At 40.8% G+C, this 14,329-nt stretch overlaps 1 protein-coding gene across 1 annotated transcript in view; it reads right to left on the reverse strand.

The window, feature by feature from the left end:
* DNAH14 (dynein axonemal heavy chain 14) overlaps positions 1-14,329 on the reverse strand; it is a 325,270-nt gene that overhangs the window by 77,152 nt on the left and 233,789 nt on the right. Inside the window, exons 61-65 of the mRNA XM_044916203.1 lie at positions 13,810-13,935; positions 12,310-12,404; positions 9,214-9,373; positions 5,689-5,820; positions 4,951-5,046 (exon numbers count right to left, since the gene is read on the reverse strand). Coding sequence (XP_044772138.1) covers positions 4,951-5,046; positions 5,689-5,820; positions 9,214-9,373; positions 12,310-12,404; positions 13,810-13,935 — 609 coding nt within the window. The remainder of the gene's footprint in view (positions 1-4,950; positions 5,047-5,688; positions 5,821-9,213; positions 9,374-12,309; positions 12,405-13,809; positions 13,936-14,329) is intronic.

Consider the following 14,329-nt stretch of genomic DNA (forward strand, 5'->3'; position numbering starts at 1 on the left):
GGTGCTCACTCACATGCTCCCCTTTGGGACACTAATTCTGAATTCTGGGAGCCTCTAAGAACAAACAAGGCTGCCTGGGCACTGCCATGGTGTGGGAGAAAAGCAGGAGCTCAGGCTGGACTGAGGAGGTTTTTATATCTTACACAAGACCATTCTGTCAGGATAGGGAGAGGTGATTATTTTATCAAATGCACAGAGATCAACACAGAGAGTCAAGGAAAATAAATAAACAGAATTATCTATTCCAAACCACAGAAAAATAAAATAACTGACCTGAAAAATAAAACTATAGACTAATATCCTTGATGAATATAGATGCAAAAATTCTCAACAAAATACCAGCAAACTGAATTCAAGAACACATTAAAAGAGGGGCGCCTGGGTGGTTCAGTCAGTTAAGAACACTTTAAAAGAGTTGTACACCACGACCATGTAGGATTTATCCCTGGGATGGAAGGATGGTTTAACATATGCAAATCAATAAATATGTTACATCATATTAAGAGAATGATAAAAGTCACGTGATCATCGTAATAAATGCAGAAAAAGCATCTGACAGAATACAATATCCTTTCATGATAAAAAACATCAACAGATTGGGTATAGAAGGAACAAACCTTAAGATAATAAAGGGCAGTTAATACAAACCCATAGCTAACATTATACTCCACGGGGAAAACTGGGAGTTTTTCCTCTAAGATCAGGAACAGGATAAGGATGCCCACTGTCATCATTCTTACTCACTATAGTATTGGAAGTCCTGATTAGAGCAATCAGGCAAGACAAAGAAATAAACAGCACCCAAATCAGAAAGAAATTAAGTAAAAGTGTCACTATCTGCAGATGACATGCTTTTGTATATAGAAAATCCCAAAGACTCAACCAAAAAAACTGTTAGAACTAATCAACAATGTTAGTGAAGTTGCAGGATATAAGATCAATATCCAGAAATCAGTGGCATTTCTATACAATAATAAAAACAGTATGGTACCGCCATAAAATAGACACACAGACTAATGGAACAGAATAGAGAGCCCAGGATCAAATCCTGGCATATATGGTCAACTAATATTCAACAAAGGGACCCAAGACAACCCAGCGGGTAGAGGACAGTCTCTTCAACAAAAGGTGCTGGGAAAACATGCAGAACAATGGAAATGGACTCCTACCTTATACCACTCACACAAATTAACTCAAAATAAATCAAAATACCATAAAACTGATACCATAAAACTCCTAGTAGAAAATGTAGGGAAGAAACTGCTTGATATTGGTCTTGGTGATGATTTTTTGGATATAACACCAAAAGCATCCACAACAAAAGCAAAAATCACCAATTGGGAGTACATCAAACTTCAAAGTTTCTGCAGAGCAAAATAAACAATTAACAAAATGAAAGGGAAGAAAATGAAAGGGTAACCTACAAAATGGGAGAACAGTTTTGTAAAACAGTTGGATAAGAGGCTAATATCCAAAATATATAAGAACTTCTACAACTCAGTAACAAAAAACCAAACCATTTGATTAAAAAATGAGCAGACGATGGAGCACCTGGGTGGCTCAGTTGGTTAAGTGTCCGACTCTTGATTTAGGCTCGGGTCATGATCTCAGGGTTGTGGAATGGAGGCCCACATCAGGCTCTGTGCTTGGCGAAAAGTCTGCTTGGGATTCTCTCTCCCTTTCCCTCTGCCCCTCCCCCCACCCATGCGTGCTCTCTCTCTCTAAATAGATAAATAATAAACCTTTAAAAAAATGAGCAGAGGAACTAAACATTTTTCCAAAGAAGACATACAGATGGCCAACAGACATGAAAAGATACTCAACATCACTGATCATCAGAGATGATTCAAATTAAAACCAGAGATATCACCTTACACCTGTTAGAACAGGTATCATCAAAAAAACAAAAGATAACAAATTTTGTGGCCCCATACAAATTTTAGGATTGTTTGTCCTATTTCTGTGCAAAATGCCTTGGAATTTTGATGGAGATTGCTTTTAATCTGTAGCTTGCTTTGGGTAGTATAGACATTTTACAATATTAACTCTTCCTAGCCATGTGCACAGACTCTTTTTCCATTCATTTGTGTCTTATTCCTTTTCTTTCATCAATGTCTTACAGTTTTCAGAGTACAGGTCTTTCACCTCCTTGATTAAATTTATTCTTAGGCATTTTATTCTTTTTGACACAATTGTCAATGTGATTGTTTTCTTAATTTCTTTTTCAGATAGTTTGTTGTTGGTGTATAGAAACACAAGTGATTTTTATATATTGATTTTGCATTTTGCAACTTTACTGGCTTTGGTTATTCTACCAGTTTTTTTGGTGGAATCTTTAGGAATCTAAGTTAATGGTTTGTGAATGTTGGTGATCTTTTCAAAGAACCAACTTTTGGTTTCACTGATTTTCTCTTATCTTTTGATTATTTTGTTTACCTCTGCTCTAATATTTATTATTTCTTCCATCAGCTATATTTGGGGTTTAGTTTGTTCTTTTTCTAGTTCCTTAATGTATAAAGTGAGGTTGTTGATTTGAGATCTTTCTTCTTTTTAATGTAGCAATTTATAGCTATGAATGTCCCTCTGAGCACTGCTTTTGCTACATGCCATAAGTTTAGACACATTGTGCTCTGTTTTCATTTGTCTCTAAGTATTTTTGACCTTACCTTATGATTTCTTCTTTGACCCATTGATTGCTTTGGAGTTTATTATTTGATCTTCATGTATTTGTGAATTTTCCAGTTTTCCTCTGTTCTTGGTTTCTCAAACTTCATTCCATGTGGTCAGAGAAGATACTTTATAGGATATCTGCCTTTAAGCATCCATGAAGACCCTTTCTGTGTGTTCTGCTGTTGGGTGGAGTGTTCCGTAGTGTCTGTAGGTTTCACTGGTTCTCTGTGCTCTTCATTCCTCTCTTTCCTTATCTGCTGTCTGATTGTTCTATCTCAGACCTTTGAAAGCTCTGACTTTTGCTTGTTTAGGCTTTTGAGTTTATTTTTAGTTGACTTTTAGTGACTAAGAATTTCCTGAAAACCGGGCACATCATTCAGGTTTTTAAATTTATTTACATAGAATTTCTAATAATTATTGAAAAACAACAAATGGACATTTCCATTAAATTAAAAATTACAGGTGAGCCTTGAACAAAACAGGGGTTAGGGGTGCCAACCCCCCATGCAGCTGAAAATCCACATATAACTTTTGACTCCCCAAAACTTATTTACTAATAGCCTGCTATTGAGTATTACTGATAACACAAAGCGTATTTTGTATGTTGCATATACTATATATTATATACTTATATATAGTATAAGAATATACTATATTCTTATAATAAAGCAAGGTAGAAACAAGAAAATGTCATTAAGAAAATCATAAGGCAGAGAAAATACATTTACAGTGGTGTGCTGTATTTACTGAAAACAATCCAGGTAAAAGCGGACTTGCTGTTCTAGCCCGTGTTGTTCAAAGGTCAACTGTATTTCTTCTCAAACTCCCTGTTTACCAAGTTGTATAATGTGTAATTTTTTTTTTTTAAATTATGAAGCAAACTTTTTCCTTTCCTGGGTCTGCTCCTTTCATTAACTTGTGTGTGGGACAGAAACAGGCTGATGGAGCCATGCCAGTTGTTAAAATACCGAACTATTTCTGCAGTGGTTGCTACGTTGTCCTGTGCCATGCCCTGGAGAGCACCCCCAGCCCTGCCACTGCCTGCCCCGGCCCTCTCCCCACTATTCCGTCTTCGAGGGTGGCCTCCAAGACCCCACGCTGCTCTATGACTGGTTGGCATCTGGGCCACACCAGCTACTGGATGGTTTGCGTATCACTCATGCAGAGGAGTGTTTTTAGTGGAGCAGGTAAGTGATTTTGAGTTAGACAGGCCTGGGTTAGAGCGTGGGCACCACTTAGAGGTTCAAGGTGTTGGACAAATTTACTGAATCTTTGACTTTAGTTTTCTCCCTTGGAAACATCTCCTTCTGAAAGCTGACTTGAGGATAGACTTCGAAAGACTGTATAAAGCCTCCATGTGGCACTTGGAACACAGTATACGCTCCATAAATGTTAGCTACTAAGCAACACATCTCTAAATATGACTATATACGTACATCGTAAGTGGCAACAAAGAATTAGCAATAAAATGATATATCAATATAAAATACATTCAGTAAAAATTTGTTAATTTTCTCCAAAAATGTCCAATACTCTTTATACAGCTGAGTTTGCAAGAAATGCCTAGGGGGCAGGCAGGTGACATAAATGTTTGAAGTGAGTTGGGGGCTTCTTATAGCCAAGTGAGAGTGCCAGCCCATGGCTGCCAGATCTTCTGAATTTTCAAGTGAAGACTGAAATTCAAATTTTAAGTGAAATCCCCACATTTTACAATGTGGATAGCTACATCAGAATGGGGGCGGGGGTAGGGAGAGAGACCATCCACGCAAACACAAGACACCAAGAAGTTGGGCTGCATTTCCCTGCTGGGTCACCCCCTCTCAGAATGCCTGTGTGTGGGCTGGCGACCTCGCTCTCATAATGATATCCCTGTTTTAACTTCATACCGAGAGGTTTAAGAAATAACCATGTCTCCACAAAACAACAGAGTAATTGATACAAACAGGTTAAGGACAGTTTTTTAAGATCACAGATTGATATTGGGTAAGCCTTTGGTAGACAGAAGTCACAAAGCTCTCCTGGGAGAAATCTGGTGAAATGGTAAATTAATATATTAATGACACGGTAATAATTAGCATTATTGAGTGTTTTATTATGTGGAAGTCACCTTTACATATAGTCCCTGTATTATTTACTCAATCACAGTCTCTTCACTACCTTTATTATTATCCTCATTTTATCCTAAACTGATGACTCTACTGAGGTAATGACCTTTTCTTGGTGTTTCTGACTACTTCACAGAAAGCTGTTGCAAGCTTAACAAGCAAACAAATGTCTTACCAGCTGCAAACCTCTTTGTTTCTCGGCCAACCTTTGTTGTGCAATTTTGAGGACATTTTGAGCTTCAGCTACTTGGATTTGCTTAGGGCCCACCACCTAAAAAAGAATGCCACAACATTTAAGTGTTAAAAAATGTCAAGTTCACTGTTAAAAATGTCCCTTATGTTTGAAAGACATTTGTTAAGTGTCAATTCTTACAATCGGCTTTCCTAGAATTATGTGTACAAGAGGGATATCCAGGGGCGCCTGGATGGCTCAGTCGTTAAGCGTCTGCCTTCAGCTCAGGTCATGGTCCCAGGGTCCTGGGATTGAGCCCTGCATCGGGCTCCCTGCTGGAAGCCTGCTTCTCCCTCTCCCACTCTCCCTGCTTGTGTTCCCTCTCTGTGTCTCTTTCAAATAAATAAATAAAATCTTTAAAAAAAAAAAAAGAGGGATATCCAGTAATTTAATATGGTGAAACATGAAAACCAGCAAATAAAACAAGAGCATAGTTGCCATAAATAAAATAAAATCATAAAAAATAAAAATAAAAAATATAAATACTTATAAAATAAAAAGATAATAATAAAAATAAAATAAATAAAATTGATATCTGTTAGTGTAGTAACTTTGATTAAAGTAGTTTTCACTAGGAGAATTATTTTCAGCAGTTCACGTACACCTTGTGAAGTGTGCATTATCTCTGGGGCTCTCGTCTGACTTCGGGGCTGTTACCGACACTCGGGGGACAGAGCGTACCTTCTGTACTTCGTGGTAGTTATTCAAAGCTATGACCCACTGGCACATAGAGCAACAGGCAACAGAAACGAGAGCAATCTTGTTTGGGTTGAAATCAGGTAAGATTAAAATTTTTTTCAGCTTCGTGAAAACCTAGAGATAACACAATTCGTGTATTACAAGAAAATGAAATGTTACTGACCCAAAGTTTTTCCCAGTCCACATTAAAATAAACTTGTATTTCCCATGAGAAATACTCCGCTACTCTTCATGCGTAGACTCAGAGCCACAGCTGGGAACACGGCGTCTCGGGCAGCAGAGGAGGGAAGCCATCTTGTTACTGCCATTGTTGGCCCAGTGGCTTTGCTGGAATTTCACCAAACGGCCTCCATTGTAAAACAAAGAGTAAGCAGGTGGACTTTGTGGACTTGGTGGGCAAGGTGGTCTGCCGTCTCCCTCTTGCGCACCTGAGGTGTGAACAGACAGACACCGTCCCCCACCTTCTATCCCCAAGGGGCATATCGGCAGGGCAGTCCCTAGTCAGAGGGCTGTGTCATCAGTGGTGGAGGCGGGGAGGCCCGGGCACGCGGGGGTCCCGAGGACACTCTGGCTTACTTGTGCCACAGGCCCACACACCCACCTCATCTACATAGACAACCTTGTTTCCAGTTGGGTATATATTATTTCTCATCTACTTTGGGGATCCATAATCAAAATAAAATCTCTCACAGACTGAGATTCCTTTTCTCTTCCTTTCCAACCAGGCATTTGCTCTCTTGCCTGGTAGGACAGAACCATTTTGCTGAATAATTTAGATGGCAGATGGTCCATTATCAACTTATTATTGGTGTTTTCATTACTACTTAAAATACTGTTATGCTTTTAATAATTTCTTTAGATGAGCTATTATTTTAGCTTGAAAGATCTATTTAAACAAAACCACAGGGAATCATTTTTGCTAAGAATGAATGCTTCAGAGAGTGAGTAGTTGTTACATTAATTCAGGAATAATATGGATGTCACCATTAACAGTCTGCTAAAAAAGTAACTTTGTTCATATATTACCCTGTATTTCCTAATAGCACAGATCATCATCGTAAGTAATTAATTGTCTTATTAGCTGTTTGATGTCTGACTTCCCTATTACAATGTCAACTTCAAAACACGAAGGAAGGAGTTGATCTTGTAAGCTATCATCATGTCTCATGATGTCCCTTGGAAGGTTATTGAATGAATCAAGGACAGTGCCACATATGCATCCACAAATCTACCTGCTGCCCCTGCACAGAGCTCTCAGCCCAGCTTCTGCTGGTTTGGATATTCCTCTAGCCTCTACACATTATCCAGTTCTATTCATTTTCTGTGAGCATTGTGACAAACTACCACAAACTGGGTGACCGAAAACAACAGGAATTGAGATTTGGGCCCCCCCAAGTTCCCAGTCCATGGTGGGCATGGTTCCCAGTCCTTCTGCCCCTCCCCTACCCCCCAAAAAATAAAAATAAATAAGAATATACAATGACGAGGGCGCCTGAGTGGCTCAGTCGTTATGCGTCTGCCTTTGGCTCAGGTCATGATCCCAGGGTCCTGGGATTGAGCCCCACATCGGGTTCCCTGCTCTGGTGGGAAGCCTGCTTTTCCCTCTCCCACTCACCCTGCTTGTGTTCCCTCTCTTGCTATATCTCTCTCTGTCAAATAAATAAATAAAATCTTTTAAAAAAAAAGAATATACAATGATGAAAGGACATTCTCTACAATAAATGGTATTGGGAAAACTTGACAGTCACATGCAAAAGAATGAAGCTGGACCCCATCTCACATCACACACAGAAATAACTCAAAATGGATTAAAGACTTGGATGTAGACCTGAAGCCATAAAACTCCTAGAAGAAAACACAGGTGGTGAGCTCCTTGACATTGATTTTGGCAATGATTTTGGATTTGAAACCAAAAGGAAAGGAAACAAAAGCAAAAATAAATAAATAGGACATCAAACTAAAAAGCTTCTACACAGTAAAGGAACTATCAGCAAAATGAAAAGGCAACCTACAGAATGGGAAAAAATATTTGCAAACCATATGTATGATGGGATTAATATCTAACATATATAAAGAACTCCTATCACTCAATAGCAAAACAAACAAGCAAAACACACCCCAAACAAAAACAAAACAAAATAACCCCCCCCCAAAACCCAATCTGATTAAAAAATGGGCAGAAGATCTGAATAGACATTTTTCCAAAGAAGACACTGAGATGGCCAACAGGAGCATGAAAATGGGCTCAATGTTACTCATCATCAGGGAAATGGAAGTCAAAACCACAGTGAGATATCACCTTGCAGCTGTCAGAATGGCTAGGATCAGAAAGACAAGAGACAACAGGTGTTGGCGAGGATGTGGAGAAAAAGGAACCCTTGTGCACTGTTGGTGGGATTATATATTGGTGCAGCCATCATGTAAGAAAGTATGGGGGCTCCTCAATTAAATTAAAAATGGAACTACCATTGATCCAGCAATTCTACTTCTGGGTATGCATCCAAAAGAAACAAAAGCACTAACTTGAAAAGATGTATGTATTCTTTTGTTCATTAAAGTATTATTTACAACAGCTAAGACATGGGAGCAAACTAAGTGTCCACTGATGGATGAGTGGATAAAGAAAAAATACACACACACACACACACACAATGCAACATTATTCAGCCATAAAAAAGAAGGAAATCCTCCCAGTTGTGACAACATGGATGGGCCTTGAGGCCATTATGCTAAGTGAAATAAGTCAGAGAAAGATGACACCATTTATCTGTGGAATCTAAAACAAAAACCTGAACTCATAGATACAGAGAACAGATTGATGGTTGTCAGAGATGGGAGGGTTAGGGATGGTGAAGGGGGTCAAAAGGTTCAAACTTCCAGTTATAAAATAAATAAGTCCTGGGGATGGAATGTACAGCATGATGACTATAGTTAAAAATATCATATTGTGTATTTGAAGGTTGTTATGGAGTAGATCTTAAAAGTTATTATCATACGAAAAAATATTTGTAACTGTGTAGGGATGGATGATAACTAGGCTTACGATGGCGATCATTTCACAATATATACAAATACTGAGTCATTATATTGTATACCCGAAATTAATGTTATATACCAATTATATCTGAATTTTAAGACATTTCAAACACTTTTATCCACTCCTTGCAGTTTCTTAGTGTAATGAATTTCACCATTAGAGATTCATTCATTTAGGTTAATCTTTGTTCTCTTTTACAGTCTACTTTAGTCTACCCTCTGTTGGCCTATTCTCTCATTAAAGAGATTCTGAGACAGGGCCTTCCCTGATGTGGGTGACACACTGCTTTCCTCGGCACACCTAACAAACCTGCCACGTCTGGTTGTGGAGCTTACTCTCTCATCTTTTAACGTGCACCACTGACTTTCCATTCTAATGCACAATGCCAATTTTAACACTTCTGTTGGACTCCTATAGGCTATGAGCATGGAATGCATCAGTTATGCGTTAATTAGGAGTCGGCTTTTTACCTTCTCGGGGATGCTGTCCTTGTCAAGGTTAACCAGTTTTTTCAGGAAACCAGTTTCTGAAAGAAGCAACTTTGCTGAAGCCCAGTTAGGTTTCTTCTGCAGAAGAATGCAGACTGCATTCATGACGGTCAGCACGAGGAAGGGAGGCCGCGTGTACACTCTGCAAAAGTGGTGGAAACCTCATCAGCCTCACAGCTGGTGTCAAATGCGCCCTGAAACCGTCTCGGAAGACAATATACACAGATGTTGAACAGGCATGTTCGTGAGGGTAACTACTTAGCTATGGCAGTTTGGGGTATTTTTAAACATCTGGGTATGTTTAATATATGGGTATCTCTGCTTTAGGAAGATGACATGCATGAAACTTAAATATGAACAACAGCTAAGTTAGAGGTTAATTCTTTTCATTATGAAAGTACTCACTGCAGAGTTCTTTAAAGCAAGAACCCTCATGTTTTATCCCAGTGCAGAGGTGCTAATGACTACTTGACAGACACAACTGTGCCACTCCCCTTAAAACATCCTCTGACTTTTGTCCTCTCTGACCTAAAACTCCTCCATAAAATCACGGACACAGCAGAGTGCGGGAGGGAGGGCAGGCGGGCGGTGGGGGACGGGTCTCTTGGGTGTGATTATCCGAACACTGGAAGCTTCTTCTCTGTGTCCTCATCAGCTGACATACCATTGCACTGCTAATGAGAAGGTCAAACTCTGGAAAGCCAGGGGGTCAGAAGAACAGTCACAAGAAGTAAGTTTCGGTGAAAGGCCATGAAGGTGGTGGTTGCTATGCAACAGCATTTGGGACTTGGGAACAAAAGGGATGGGTCCATCCATGGTAATGAGTCTCCCCCAAATGAAACCATACAGACTTCCCAAAAGGCAGGCAGGCAATGGAGCCAACTTTACGTGCACAACACTATCTACAGAGGTTACCAAGAAAGTCCCCCTGCCTTAATTTCACCATTAGAGATTCATTCATTTAGGTTAATCTTTGTTCTCTTTTACAGTCTACTTTTAAAACACAGATATTTTTCAGGACCAAATAATTAAATCATTAACACTTTGTTTAGAACTAATTTATCAGATGGCTTTTCTGAAACTATCAGTATGGTTTTTGAAACTATATGAAATAAGGAGAAAGGTTGTAACAGAGGAACTAGGAAAAGAGAGATAAGGTCTACAGGGGAGAAAGGAGAGCTCCAGAAACAAGCTTTTCTTCCATTTTGCCTACATTTGACTCTTTCTAAAGCAAACATAATGGGAATATAGTCAAATTAAGATAAAATATATTATCTATAATTTTTTAATGTAAATTAAAGGGAAAAGAGATTCAATTGACTATAGTCCCACCTACATGTCACTTTCCAGAAACAAATACCTGATTCAAAGCAAGACCTACCTACCCTGGAAATCTGCTTTAAAGGCCTAATTACTCCACAGGAGTCCTTTGGTTTAGACATTTATTGGTTTGCTCCAATCTGTATTTTCTACTATCTCCCTCCTTCTTCTAGCAGCTAATGCTGCTAATCCTGTGATGGGGAAATCCTCTGCACTTTGCCGCTGGAAATAGCAGCTAGGAAAGAGAACGGGCTGGACTGGGTATCTGCTGGATGTCTCTGCCACGCATCCTAACAATTCCTATCGTAAGGTGTCCCATTTCTCTGGCGGTGGAATCAAAGTGAAATGCACATTAGCAATATCGCAAGGGAGAATCCTAAAAAACAAACAAAAAACCCCCAAGGCATATGGAGGGAATCCCTGGAAAGGCTAGGTTTTTTTAGCCAGGGAAGGGGAGTGGGCCTGCTTGATCCAAGGAAACCTCTTTGCATTGAAATAACTTGAATCCTTGCCAGAGACTGTTCCAAGCACTTGACATGTTTTAACTCATCCAGTCCTCTGATCACCTGTTATCCCTGTTGCATAAAAGGGAAGCTGAGACACAGAGAGGCAATGCCTGGGTTCCAGCCTGGGAAGCTTGGAGCAGAGCCTGTGAGCTTACCCAGGTCACACACTGCCCTCAGAAATGAGGCTCACAGGCATTTGCACTGACCCCTCTCTCGGGAATATCCGCCAGAGAAAAACTGAGAGAACAGAACTTCTGGAATGAAGGCATGAGGCACAGGGTGGGTGATGCTGGGGTGGCATGGACACTGCCACTTCGCCCGTGGGGACCATGGCCATCCCCTCATGCTCATGGGCCACAGCCCCCCTGGCGTGGGAAGTTCCCCAGGCCCACAAAGCACACTTCTGCCTTCAGACTTTTGTGCTTTCCATGTCTCCTGCTTACAACACCCTTCCTTGAGACACCTTCCTGGTGTGCGTGCAAATCCGCTCAGTTCTCTGCTTCCATGCCACTGGCAACTGGTAACCCTCCCACTTCCGTGGCCAGACTGGGGCCCAGGGCGCAGCGCACTCAGCGTCTCTGCTGCACGAATGTGTGAAAACGCATTCCGGTGAATGAGGTCAAACAGGCGAGAGAGGTCGAGAATCTGCTCTGTTCCTCTTGCTTGTCTCTCTCTTCCATGTCTGCCCTTCATGTAGTTGAAGGAGCGGCTTCGGCACCGTGGCGCTCCCCGGAGAGGCACACTGATTAAAGACAGCTTGTTTGTCCTCTTCTCTTCTTGTCACCAGAGTTAAGCACGTGTGGCAAATGTCACTGTAGATTGGCCTACTTCTGCATCTTTAATAGGAAATACTACTTCCGGTAAATAATGGACAACTCAACACATCTGAGAGGTGACAGCAAAGTCTTTTTGTCTGTTGGGCCATGAATGCCAGTCAAGAGCATCTCACCCAGAGATTCAAACTAGAAACATCGGGATCAGGCTCTGGACCTTGGAGAGTCTCATTTCTTCTTGCGCAGCATGCAGTTTGGTTGGCAGGAGCTTTCCTTTCTCGAGGTGACATAAGATACTGACGTGCCGTACGGCTGATGGTGCAACAACGCGGAGGACACACAGTATGTAACACGCATAAAGTCACTGAGATGGCTAAGAACGACTCAGTCTAAAAATAACAGAATACTTGGTCACTCTTGCTACGTGTTTATGTTTTATTTTGAGCTTTGCCAGCTCCAAACGAACTCAGGTGACCTACCTCAGCTCAGCGACGTCCGCTTTATCCAGGGCGCTCAGAGCCACGACCGCCTTTTCTAGAGCCGGCAGCACGCTTTTTACTTCATGGGCAGTTTCCTGCAACAAAGTTAGGGGCCCCCAAACGTGTATGAGTGCACAAGGTTGCACACCATACACTGATAGATTTTATTTATTTGACAGAGAGAGACACAGCAAGAGAGGGAACACAAGCAGGGGGAGTGGGAGAGGGAGAAGCAGGCTTCCCGCAGAGCAGGGAGCCCCATGCGGGGCTCGATCCCAGGACTCTGGGATCATGACCTGAGCCGAAGGCAGACGCTTAACGACTGAGCCACCCAGGTGCCCACATTTTCATATTTTGAACTTGGAAAGTAGATTTGACCTTTTTAGGATGCGCATTACTTACACTGCCGGGCATGTGTGCTGGAGTCCTAAAGGCAGTGCCTTATTCCATCCCTGAGGAGAAGCTGTGTGTGGTTCCGGCCTTCTCCATCAGACTCGGTGGGCAGTAACAACAGCCTTTCAAGGGATGGTCCCGGGACAGAGGATCACTGCTCAGCTAATGAAGCCTAAGCTTAAGAGCCCCCCTCAGTGGCCCAGGCCTACCCCCGGGCCCTGGAAGGAGCTCCGCCAATGTTGGCAGGGCCATGTGTCTTTGCTACGCTTGTAGAAGTTAGACACTGTAACTGCAATCAGGTTTCCTCTCGGGTCAGGTGTCGCTGGAATGGCCGGGGACATGTTTGGGGTCCGCACAGAGTCACCTGTCTGTATAATTAAATTACTGCAAGCTATCTCAATTAGGAATGCCTTGTAGAAATACTTTTGCTGTCCTCTGTTCCGGCTTTCTTGGGCAGGTGACATTAAGGCGCTCGGCCAGGGGACAAATTACAAATAATTAAGACAAAACTTTGTGGGCTATAAAACAGAAGTGATTAAGTGTTAAAATCAATAGAGATTGTTTTGTTAGAGGAGCAAAATGTGATGAAAATGTTCAGATTACCCCAAAAGCAATAATTTATTAAGAGGAAAAAAATACATTTAGGATAGAGGTAATGATCTGGCTCTTTTCTGTTTAATAATCCAATTCACAAAGAAGAAGGCATCATATAATCACATTGGAAAAAGTCAAGGTTCTGGCTGAGTTTGCAAAAACTATTGACATTAATGAAAATATAAATATCAGAAAACAACTCTATAAGGAAGACATTGGTAGAAAACTGGTTAGTGAATGCTCTCAATTCACACACATCTAAAAGTATTCACTGCCCAAGAAATCCTGAAATGCCAGTTTATACCAATTGATAGCAACGTTAAAAATATTCATGACATTATCAGTGATGAGTTACAAAGTTGAAAGAAACTGTCCTCGACTATCAAAAATGAAAACCACATTTTTATCAACTAGGCTGAACATTCCACAGGAAATGATACTACAAATAATTCTCACATGAAGAAGTGGGGAATCATTTTGCAAATCTCCAAATAATTGTCATCGGTTATTTACCTGAGCATACTCTTCCACTATTCTTACTTCTTCGGCCAAAATTTCTTCATCCTGTTTAACAAGCATCTGGACCTTCTCCACCACTTGTGAATCTTTCTCCAGTTTTTCCATTAGGGCTTCCTTTTCCTGAGACACACGGTTCTTTTGAGAATGAATTTTAAGAGACACGCTATCTCTTCTTTAAAGAGAAATTTGTTTCAAGAAAAATTCATAAAGCTCATTTCATTATTATAAAATTTACCAAAATCATCCTGAAATGTATTTGTTGAACAGACTAAACTGGAAAGGATGAATACAGCCAATATCATGTCCTCCGACACACGTCGAGTTTTAGAACACACTGCAGACTGCAAGCTACCACACGAGCTACATCAGGTTGATGTAACTAACAGCGGCAGAATTATGCTAGGTGAGCTTTTACAACTAGTCGTGGGTCTGCTGTCACACTGAGTGCTTACACTGTGATGCTGTCACTATTGTTATTGTCTTGCCCATTTTACAGATAAGAAAGTTGAGGCCA

Source organism: Neomonachus schauinslandi, chromosome 6 (assembly GCF_002201575.2).
Source record: "Neomonachus schauinslandi chromosome 6, ASM220157v2, whole genome shotgun sequence".
Lineage (NCBI taxonomy): Eukaryota > Metazoa > Chordata > Mammalia > Carnivora > Phocidae > Neomonachus > Neomonachus schauinslandi.